The sequence below is a fragment of the Conger conger genome, chromosome 8, assembly GCF_963514075.1.
Source record: "Conger conger chromosome 8, fConCon1.1, whole genome shotgun sequence".
Lineage (NCBI taxonomy): Eukaryota > Metazoa > Chordata > Actinopteri > Anguilliformes > Congridae > Conger > Conger conger.
Genome location: NC_083767.1, coordinates 14,992,066 through 15,004,175, shown reverse-complemented (window position 1 = coordinate 15,004,175; position 12,110 = coordinate 14,992,066). Strand labels below are relative to the sequence as shown.

The window sequence follows — 12,110 nt, the reverse complement described above, 5'->3', positions numbered from 1 at the left end:
CGGGCCAAGTAGCGACTGCAAAAGCAGTCATTACAGTGCGTTGACAGAGCGAGCGAGAATGGCAGCTGTTGAAGCGCACCGAGTTTTTATCTATGGAGGAAGGGGTGCTCTGGGATCAAAATGTGTCGAGTATTTCAAGTCCAAAGGCTGGGTAAGACCCTTATGCGGATGATGTAATTTACACATTTTACATTTTACAATATACCACGAGGACATGTATCGTAACTAAAGTTAGTATTTTACATTGAACAGGTGTCTGAAATAATGGCTTATATCATAGTTTTACTTTTTCTCGTATTGTAAAAACCAGCAACTATTTTTTCCGTAGCTGTATAGCCTATATGATTACTTGTTTTGTTTTTATTTTCATTTTGAAAGACATGAAGAAGCCATTCATAAGAAAAATATGGATTATATTCTTTATTTGCTTTATTTTTTCTGCAGTGGGTAGCGTCTGTTGATATCGCATCTAATGAAAACGCAGATGCAAACGTGCTTGTCCAGCTGTCCGATTCTTTTACTGATCAAGCGGACCAGGTAGGTGGAGCTTTTCATTCCCTGCGTCAGTGATGACGGCTACTGTTTATTAGCCATCGTGTCGAGACGCCAACGATACAGCCATTACAAAGTCGTCTCTGCTGGATGATAGTCATCGTTAGCACCATCTTCATGTGCCATGTAGTTTTATACCCAAAAAAAGCCATAGAGATATCTAACAAACACCATACCACGTAAAAGTGCTGTTGGTGATGACTTATTTGCACAATGCATTTTACAAACCAAAACTAGAAATTAAGACCGACTCCACATACAACTTTCATTTTTGCCAATGGAAGCACATCTATGTTGTTTCACTGTAGGACACACTGTAAGCTCTGTTCATTCTGTGTTGTTACTCTTGCTGCAGGTGACAGCAGATGTCTCCCGGTTGCTGGGAGACTCGAAAGTAGATGCTATCCTTTGTGTGGCTGGAGGCTGGGCTGGTGGCAATGCCAGCGATAAAGGTCAGCGTCACAGAGGCAGCCAAACCTGCCAGAGAGATTATCCTCAATTAACATGACTGTTATGCAGTGTGACTTGCAGAACATGTGTTCATATAAAAGTAAGGCTTTCATATATCAAATGTCACAACTGAAAATTACAATAGTGGTGTGCAGAAGAGCATCTCTGAACACACAATGCATCAAACCTCTATTTTTGATTAGGCTACAGCAGCAGAAGACTAATAAGTACAAAAAAATAGATCTAATAAATATCTAATAAAGTATTCAGTGTGTGCGTACTTTATCGTATAGCGAATCATTTTATATAATACATACTTATAGATCTAGCTATAGTTGTAAAGTAGCCAAGAAGAATGTTATAATGTTATCTGCCGTTTTGCTCATTTCCTTTGAAGCCCTGTACAAGAACACCGACCTAATGTGGAAGCAGAGTGTCTGGACCTCAGTCATATCTGTTCACCTGGCCACCAAACATCTAAAGGAAGGGGGTCTTCTGACTCTGCCAGGGGCCAAAGCATCCCTGACCGGAACCCCTGGTAGGACTACTTTTTAAACTCCTGCTGTTGGTGGTGTGTTTTTCTTTGTACTGTGTCCTCTCTCTCACTCTTTCTTTCAGACTTTGACATTTGACCGTTCATGTATACACAAGCTCCCAAAAAACAAACCAAAGCTTGAGCAATAGGTCCTGCAAGACTAAATTATAGGCTGTCAGTCAACTGAAAAAAAATACATGTCTACTGATAAACTGAAATACTGAATACTACAGCTAAGTGCAGATCCCCTGGTAAACTAAAGCTCTAGAGCTAATGGTGGATCCACAGAACTGTTCAAATGAATTGCTAATGCTAGCAACGGATTCCCATGTAAATTAAAGTGCTAAAAATTGCATTAAACATGCAAAAGACTGAAGACTCAAAAGACTAGAACAGAGCATGTAGGACTCCAGCTTCAGAACACTGGAACAGAGCATGTAGGACTCCAGCTTCAGAAGACTGGAACAGAGCATGTAGGACTCCAGCTTCAGAAGACTAGAACAGAGCATGTAGGACTCCAGCTTCAGAAGACTAGAACAGAGCATGTAGGACTCCAGCTTCAGAAGACTAGAACAGAGCATGTAGGACTCAAGCTTCAGAAGACTAAAACAGAGCATGTAGGACTCCAGCTCCAGAAGACTAGAACAGAGCATGTAGGACTCCAGCTTCAGAAGACTAGAACAGAGCATGTAGGACTCCAGCTTCAGAAGACTAAAACAGAGCATGTAGGACTCCAGCTTCAGAAGACTGGAACAGAGCATGTAGGACTCCAGCTTCAGAAGACTAAAACAGAGCATGTAGGACTCCAGCTTCAGAAGACTATAACAGAGCATGTAGGACTCCAGCTTCAGAAGACTAGAACAGAGCATCTAACCCTTCCAGAATTTCTCTCCAAGCCGGAACAGGAGAGTGACTCAGCACTTTGACTCAACATGTGGTCTGTATTATGATGCCTTCAGACCGGGGAATGGCTCACATGCTATCCAACCACAGTCCAAAAAAAAATGCTTTTTTGTGAATAGAAACCAGAAGGTGTTTGCAGGATAAAATAATTTATTGAGCAAAGATTATTTTGGGATGTGCTGGACTTACTCTTTATTTGAATACTTTTTTTTAACACTGATCTGCATATTAATGTTTCTGTATCCATACTGGGAATTTTAAGTTAATTACATATCTGATACTCTTATTACATCTGTGTCTACCTTGTCCTTTCTGTAAATTACTGTTTAGTTTAAAAAAAATAGCATATGAATAGCAGAGTTGCATAATAGTTAAGTACTCAAAAGGAGAAAGTTGTGGGTTTCACAACACAGTATAAAGTTGTACACTGCAGTTTTACCTTTGAATTGGTCTCTTCCTGCACTGCTTAATTATATTTCCAGCAATTGTCATTAAGCATATGCATCCACAGCCCCAGATTTTTTAAACATTATGCTCTAACACACTCTGTTTAATTGGTAAACAACAGTCCAGGCCTCTTGTGTTCTGCAGTAACAATTTACAGATGGCTACCTCTTTAGTGTCGTTATTCTGTATTTAAAATACAAAATGAACATTTCTCTCGGTAATTGGGAGTTTTGATATTTCAGCATCTAACGCTGACTCTCATCAGACCATGTTAGCCAGCTTAGTTTCTTTAATATGGTCCAAATATGTGTCGGCTGTCACTACTTTTAGTGCCCTCGCCCTTTCTTAAATAGGTTTTACTTCAGTTGGAGATTCATCCAAACATTTCCTCCATCAGACCCAGTTTAGGGTGTCTCCAGTTCTCCATCTTTCTATACCTCTTTTGACAAAGATATAGAATTAGCTTTTTTGTGAAGAATCCCACAGGGTACTTTGCATTTATTTTGTAGCCTATATCAAACAACACAGCCCCTTTCTTAAAATCTTGATTAAGACGAGCTTCTTAACCTCTTCAGATTAGAGCAAGGTGTTTGTGTGGGAAAGCGAATGCATCCAGCATTCCATAGGAGATTTAGGAATGGTTCAGCCATGTGCCAAGGAATATAGGACTGACCTCTGACCTGTGGTTGTTACCCTGTCTTAACAAAAAGTTACTGAATCAAGTCGTAGCATATTAGTATATGTATATGTCCCGGTGTAATATCTATTGCAAACGGTAAAACATAAGAATCCACTTTAGGTTCTTGTGTCTTCAGAATGATAAGTCTAAACATCAAGCTCAATTTCCTACTACACTGCGAAATCACTGAGTTTTGAAAGCTGTGTCCGGCCAAAAGCTACTCCGCCCCCTGTTCTCATTGGCTGTACTTAAAAGGCAGCAGCCTTCAGTGAGCAGTAAAATGTGGGACGCAGTGAAATTGTTTAGCAGATGAAAGTCTGGAACAGTTTTAAGGAGGCTGTAGATAAGGGGATCCAGACAGCACCCCAGACAGGAGGGGCTTGGTATAGTAAATTCCTCTTCTGAAACAAGCATTTACCTCCTCTCAAACAAGGTTAAACCATTAAGCACCAATCAAAATCAATGTAATTGTGAATTGGTTAAATGCAGAATATTGGAACTCTTCCGTCACAACTGTTGCATTTGCCATGACTGCACTTAAAAAGGACAAATAACAGCTGCAGCCCAATCTGACTTCAATTAGGATTGGTATTTATTGGACTTTGTGCAGTTACAAATTCCTTGGTGTTGATTCTGTGCAAAATGGACAATGCTGACTAGTCTCACAGTCTACTGAAATTTTGCATTTCATCTGAATGTATACTAGTGGTAGCCAACCCTGTTCCTGGAGATCTACCATCCTGTAGGTTTTCATTTCAACCCTAATTTGGCACACCTGGCTCTAGTAATTAGCAGCTTAATAAGATCTCTAGCTGTTGAATGAGCTTTGTTTTGTTAGGGTTTCAGTGAAAACCTGCAGGGCAGTAGATCTCCAGAAACAGGGTTGGTTGCCACTGATGAACACAGTATGATATCTCCCAACAGATATCTGATCTCTGATCAGATTATTCCATAAAGAGTGCCTGATTACCACCAGTTGATGCTGTGTAATTATTTTTACCTCGTGTGAATTTGGAGGATTCAGTATTATAGCCTGTTTGTCTGTGCGTTTAGTTTTTTTGTCTTTGTGGTGTGCCTTTGTGCCCTCCTGACTGGCTGTGGACCCCTCTCTCCCAGGCATGGTGGGGTATGGCATGGCTAAGGCTGCTGTTCACCAGCTGTGCCAGAGCCTGGCTGGAGATGACAGTGGCATGCCCTTGGGTAGCACAGCGGTGGCCATTCTACCGTAAGTTCTGCAGTAGACAACCTCCCTCTTTTCTCAGGCACATGTAACATGGAGGCACATTTGCATTCACCGGAATTGATCTTGTATATCTGGGACAATCCTGTATCATTGTAAAATCAATATTCCAATATTAAGTACATATTGTACACCTTTCCAGTGTTTTAGGTCCTCATATCCGTAAGAATGCATTTGTGTGGTTTTAAGTACCAAAAACATATCACTGTCCAGTTTTACCAGTTAATTCTCCAGGACCTCTTATGAGCTTTACTATGGACAGGTCATTTTAGTGACTGTGTCTTTAAGGCTCATTAATATCAATGAACTGTATTCTGTGCTGAGAGCTTGGAGCTCAAGGTAACGGAACTTCACGGAAGTCCAAACTGCTCGTTTAAATGTACATTGGATTTTGAGGACTGTGTTTTGATACTTTCAGTGTTTTTTTAGCATCATCAACTCCTTTATAATCCAGATAGCAAGGGACATATCATTTTCCACAATATGGGACCTTTAATGGTTAAATCTAATTTAAGAAGTACCATTTTTACCAGAAATCCACCTAAAAGAGAAGAGGAACAGTGGTCCAGTGTCCACATTGCTGTATCCATCACTCACAAAAAACCCTCCATTCGGTGCAACAAAAATGCATTTTGCCCTTTTGAGTAATGGTCCTGTTCCATAATAGAAAAACAGACTATATTTCTGATAGGTACCGATGATATTAGTGGATGGCAGAATTGACAAAAAGCCTATTCTAGAAATAAATTGGAATGAATCCAGTATTCAAAAGCTAGCCTGAGATTTAGTTAAGTATTCCCACATCTTTTTTACGGTTTTATTTTTATTTAAATATTTAGTTGTCATATTGCCAAGCTCTCATAGATAATTGTGATTTGTAGCAGGTAAATTACATTACATTACATTAGATTAATGGCATTTGGCAGACGCTCTTATCCAGAGCAATGTACAACAAAGTGCAATGTGCATACCCATTACCAGGGAATGTAATATTTCTGCTTGTAGCATTCTGGCTCAGTTGATGTTTTTAAGGAAGTTGAGTTGTGCTCTGTTCTTCATGGAGCCTCTATCACACATCTGGTCAGCATTAGCACCATGAGTTTGCAGTTTCACCAGAGATAGCCAATGGCATTTGGTCAGCTTGTATAGCTTTTCCTGAAATTCTTCAGATTTGAGCTCAAAGGTGTAGCCTGAAAAAAACAACAAATAGATTGATAAATGTCTTATAAATAAGACATTTATTGTGAATGTTTTTTAAAGAATGCGTACTGTAGTATGAACTCTGTATCTGCTCTGAAAGAAGAACCACTGACACGGTGGGGGCTGGGGTGGAGGGGGTTGAATGGATGAATCGCGAAGCCAGGGCCACTGCATGTCGCTGTGTAGTCGACATTCTAAAGAAGCACCTTACGGTTGTTGCATTGCATTAAAATTTGAAACCCAAATACATGCTTTGTTGGATATACTGTACATAAACATAATTTATAAATCTGAATTTTAGGGATGAGCAATTTGATGGGAATGTGAATTACCTTGGTATGTCCAATTAAGTACTTTTAATTAGCAATATCATTTTTCTTGAAGCCATGAATTGGAGGCTCTGGTCGGATACTGAGCTAATTGGTGAGTGTGAGGAGAATTAGAGGTAATGTTCAGAGGAGTCTGCTGGTGCTGTAATACTTTGCCTCGTGAGAAATTGCTAGTGTTGCCTGGTGCTGCAGCGCCCACGGTTGGTGTTCTGAATTTTTATTGTTCATTAAAGCGCTCATTACAGGTCGTTAAATTTATTTCAGTCCTGAACCCGATCATGTGACTGCTCTGTGTGCCTTCCGCAGCGTTACCTTGGACACACCGATGAACAGGAAATGGATGCCAGACGCGGACTTTGGGTCCTGGACACCGCTGGACTATGTGGCTGAGTGAGTGGGATGTGGCGTGTGAAACCTGCTTTGAGAAGATCTGAGTGTCGTGTGAGACCACCACCATGGCTGGTCACAGTAGGGCTGTTACAGTGATGCTGGGGGGATAGGAATCTCTACTTCACCATAGGCCTTTTTTGAAGCCTCCTGGATTTATAATGGATTTTTAGAATGTTTTTATGAATTGCTGTGGGGACCATATGTATAGTGCCTTTGCGCTGAATTTATTTGGGTTTTGTCATTTCTAATGGGGAACTGGGTCTGTATGGGCTGAGAAAGCCACAGCATTATACTGTAAGTACTACCAGAAGATGGCACTAATGGGCTTTCAGAAAATGATTAATATGGTGGCTTTCCACAGGTCACACATAAACATACAGTATTTGAAGAAAATTACTGTTTATATGGCAAAACATGCAACATGGAAAAGTATACATGAACAATTTTAAAAATGAACAATATGACTGCTTGATAGGCTTAATTTGGTTGTTCACTAAAGTTTAGCCATTGCTATCTCTGTGCAGATTACATTAATGGCTGCACATTTAAAAAGACCACTAGGCTTTTGCAGCTCCTCCGATCAAATCATCCCATGAGTTGGACTTCCTGATTGTAGTACACAATGATTGCCATCATAGTAAACCAATGTACTTGTAGCCCTCAATGTCATTGGCCCTTGCATACTGTACACAGACAAGCTTAGGATTAAAGAGACAAGTCTCCACCCTGTAGCACGGAGGGATTTAGATGGAGATTTGACGAAGCTCCATAATCCCGAGGGGCATGGACGAACTTCACCCCAGGGATTAACTTGTGAGCAGGAGAGTGCAGCAGGAAGTGAAGGGTTGGACTCATAGAAACAGGCTCCCAGGTCATTTGTTAAAGCTGTGCTTGTGGTATAAATACGAACTATGTCTTTTCTCATCTTCCAGAGCCTTCTTCAAGTGGGCAACAGGTGTAGGACGCCCGGCGTCGGGGAGCTTGATGCAGCTTGTGACGTCTGGTGGGAGAACGGTGGCGACGCCCGCAATTCAGTGAAGACAGTGCCAGAAGTAACCTGCAGGGGGCAGCAACCCCTAGTTCCCATTTAGTCCTCTCGCATAAAAAAACCACAGAATCAAATGAAGAGCGAATCCCGCTGTCACACCTTAAACGTACAATGCATTCCAGTTCAGTGGCCTTACTCTGTGTTTATACCTTCTGTATGTGGGTGGGGTGTTAATGTTTTGTGAAGAAAATGGACCTTGAGACATTAAGTCTATCAATATTACAGTACAAGTCAGTTTTTAGTCAACCAGATATGATTTATTTGCAAGAAAATGTATCTGATGTGGTATATCAAAACAGAAGCTACCTGCAATTAAAAAAAACCGAATCATTTTTCTTTGTTTATTTATTATTTTACAACAAATAGTGTTTAAGATATTAGAATTGATGAAAATTGTCATTGAATGTCCCAAATTGTGGATTTTGAGTTAAGGTGTAATAAGAAAATGTAGTTTTGTGTATGTCAGGACCTGACTTCACAAATTTCTGCAATAAGAAACAGAATAGTGACATTTTTGAAATTCTAATAAATTGTTACTACATCCAAACATGTAGCTCCAGAAAATCAAAATGACAAACTATGGGTTTTGCGGAAGTGATTCAGGGTGTTTTTTTGCTTTCCCTAAGATTCCCAACCAGTTGCACAGTTTTTTAATGGTCTATATGAAACATTAAATCTCTCATAAACTGTCTACACAGAGGCTACAGAGAGATCTGTAGCCTGTATCTTGTGGAATTTAATTTAAAGTTACTGCTCCTTTTTAGTTTTAAGTGCCTTTTAGGGGCAGATTTATGATTATGTATGAATTCAATCCACGTTTCAGTGGGTACCATGGTGACATGTACACACTGTAATTTCTGAGATTTTAGTGCAGGTACAATAGTTTACAGTACCATTTGTGCACTGTAGTTGCAGTGCATCATAGCCTTGCAGAATCATGGCATTAAAAGCATTAATTCTCACTGTTAAATCTGACTAGTTAAATATTTCTTGGCTGTACTAGAGTAGTAGGTGCTTTTGTTTGACTAGGTCTATTTTTAGGCAGTAACTATTGCTGTACGAGCAAGAAATTATGGCCCAAGCCTAATTATAACATTGCTCAGGTTGCCTTCCAGTGCAAATTAGCTTTGCTGTCAGTAAATGGAATATTTCACCTCAACAGACCTGGTGGTGGTACATGTGAGAGATGAGAAGAGAGAGGATTTATTTTCAGTTTTGTCTGCTTAGTTATATAACTGTTAAGTCACTGTTGGTTTTATTGGCAGACCTGTCCCAGACTGACACTGTAGCACACTACTTCATACAGTAGATTGATTTAGATGCAATTTTTATGTTTGGAAAGTCAATTTTGTGTTAAATTTGTATTCATGTTCTTATGACATGCAGTTTTTCTCTTATACGTTTGCCTCTGAGCCACCAGGTGGCAGGTTTTGACCAATAATGCCTTCCCTCTGTAGTCATTTCACGCTGTTCCTGTAGTTTTCTTGAGTGTATTTAAATGCACCTTGAAATGAACTATGACATCAAGCACATATGAAACAAGTTTCTGACATTTTTTAGAACACTATAAATGTAACTTATAGCTGGAATTGCGTATGTGTGAAATCATAATTGGAATTGCATCAAGTTATATTTGAAAGAGCAGGCCCCTGATTCCCTTTCCAAGACATAAGATGATTTTCTTCACCTTGGCTGTGTGAGTCATGTGCACTGGGTGGCTTTAAAGATGGCTTCATGCAGAATAAGGCCAGATAATATATTTATATATTTTATTATATGTGTGTCCCTCATTAATTTGTAGATACAGTGTACAATATAAAAGGAATTGGTAAGTGAGAGCTGTTGAATCTATTGCATGTAATTATGAATCCAATCATGCAGTTGTTTCCATACAAATACCTCTTTCTAGCTTTGCTGCATAGTTTTTTGTCAGTATCAAGGGTGAGTTGTGTACCATGTTGCAGCAGGAATTGTGGGGCTGTGCGAGCCGAAACAAAATAACGAGAGAACACATTATTTTGAGGGGAAGGTCCTATTTTTCACATTAACACTTCACATTGTCTGGGTGTCTAGTGACTGTTGGAGAGAGGTGATCTTGTGAGATTGTTTCATGGAAGAGAGGCATGTTGGGTAATTCAATATCAATATCTCACCCTGAGACCATTGGCCCAATATGATGCAGTTTTTAGCATTTTAATTTGAAGGATCCATATCTGCGATTAGGAATTTCCATGAGTGTATGTTATACATAATTATGTCAACTTTTATTAATGGAGTATGTGTTGCAAGGTCTCTTGAATCAGAATGAATACATATACGGTCACAAACAAAAATGTGGGCACCCATAGCCTTTTACAATGAATATATTGGTACAGAAGCAAACCTGAGCTAAACATGAGACCAAATTTGACTGTTTATACATGATATAATAGGAAAAGGGCCCTTTGCAATAGTTTGTTACTTTTTAAAAAGATGATTACTAAAGCCCAGACCCAGGTGATTTACTTGTTAGGGTTTCATTTTGTAAGTTTAATATCATTCCATGGCTCACTTCTAAAGTATCCAACTGCAGTGGCTGTTCTGTCTGGTGTTAACAATCATGGGTTCCTCTAAACAGTCCAAGGATGTCAGAATGAAGGTGGTTAATTTCCACCGAGAAGGACAAGGCTACAAAAAAACAAAAAACACTCTCAACGTTTCAAACTGTTAGAAATATTATTAAAAAATGGAAGATAAATGGAACAGTTGAAGTCAAGGCACGGTCTAGAAGACGAAGAAAATGTTCAGATAGAATGGCCTGAGACCTGGGGAGAAATTATCAGATGATCATGCATCAAAATCAAAATCATTCTTCAATATTTAAGGTGGAATATAGACCTGATCCCAGTAATATTAAAATATTGATATGTGTTGATTTGGTCTGTGAATCTGAATCAATATTGATCCTTACTTGGTCCTTCAGAGTGAGGAGAGAGATGGAGTGCTGTGCTCTGTAGCTTTCTATAGCTTAACTCATTGGTTGATAATCACATTTTAATGTCTGCCTCTTCAACTCATTTAGTTTCCTCACAAAATTATGTTATTTTATCAATGGACCTTGGTAACTGATTAATAGAAATGACCCACAGGATAATTGAATTGATAGTGTTCTCTTGAAAACCTCAACCTGAACTAACTGCCTATTTAATTCAGCTTTGACATATTTAAGTGTAACATCCCTATAATGGCATAAGAAAACCCAATAGAAGTCATCATGAGTCCTATTCTCTGGATTGCAACTTCTATATTTTCAGACATAGAATATTAGTGGAAATCCAGACCTGGAATATATTTAAGTGAAATGGATGTGAAAACTGGTAACCCTGTACGTTCATCCTTCAGTTAAAATTCTGTGATCTGAGTGGTTGTCTGCTTTCTGTTGTCATGGTTACAGTGCATTCTCTAGCAGTTGTGCTCCACATTTTGCAGCAATATACAGTATATGCAGTATTTCATAGAGTCTTAAACTCAACTTCAGCAAAATAAATGATTAACATCATTAAAATTAACATTACTTTTCAGTACCGAGTAAAAATGCATCCAAGGTCAAACATAGGGATCATTTTGAAATAATTCATGCTAAGCAGTCTAGTTAGAGTTCAGTAAATGCAGAACACAGCTGTGCCCTTAACATCCATACTGTACATTGGTTCCATTAGTCCAAATTATGTGAATGTTTCACACTGCATTACGTTAAACTGACTTAAATTCTTGACATATATTAATTTTTCCATTACTTACCTACTTATACTCATTGAGCACTTTATTAGGGATTTATTAGACCTATTTTTTAGACTTATTAAGTTTTCTTCTGCTGTTGCCTGTCCACTCTCTGCTGTTGCCTGTCCAGAGGTTTGACACATTGTGTGTTTAGAGATGCTCTTCTGCATACCACTGTTGTAATGCATAGTTGTTTTCTTTTTGGTTTTTTTCTTTTCAGAATCATTGATACCCTTGGGTTTTTGATGGGATTTAACTCTGGAGACTGAGATGGCCATTGCAGAACATGGATGTTGTTTTCACAATGCCATTCCTGTGTGTATTTTGAAGCATGCTTGGAGTCTCAGCTTTCTATCAGAGAACCAGATTTTCTGCCAAAATTCTTGGTGCTTGAATTTATTGCCATTGATCTTAAATAGTGCCCATGGACCACTGGCAGCAAAACATTTCCAAAACATTAGTGATCCACCTTCATAAGTTGACAGTAAGTATGAGGTGCTTCTGCTTGCATTTCTCTTTGGTGTATCTGACCAAAATCTTGATCTCCTTTTGTGGTCATTTGCAACAAAATTGAATTT

At 39.0% G+C, this 12,110-nt stretch overlaps 1 protein-coding gene across 1 annotated transcript; it reads left to right on the top strand.

Moving 5' to 3' along the window:
* Window positions 1-8,105, top strand: LOC133135321 (dihydropteridine reductase-like). Its single transcript, XM_061252238.1, has 7 exons — window positions 1-151; window positions 445-537; window positions 908-1,004; window positions 1,400-1,540; window positions 4,683-4,791; window positions 6,642-6,725; window positions 7,658-8,105. Exons 1-7 carry the CDS (start codon window positions 59-61, stop codon window positions 7,761-7,763), a joined length of 723 nt encoding a protein of 240 aa, XP_061108222.1. The 5' UTR covers window positions 1-58; the 3' UTR covers window positions 7,764-8,105.
* Window positions 8,106-12,110: the final 4,005 nt, after the last annotated feature.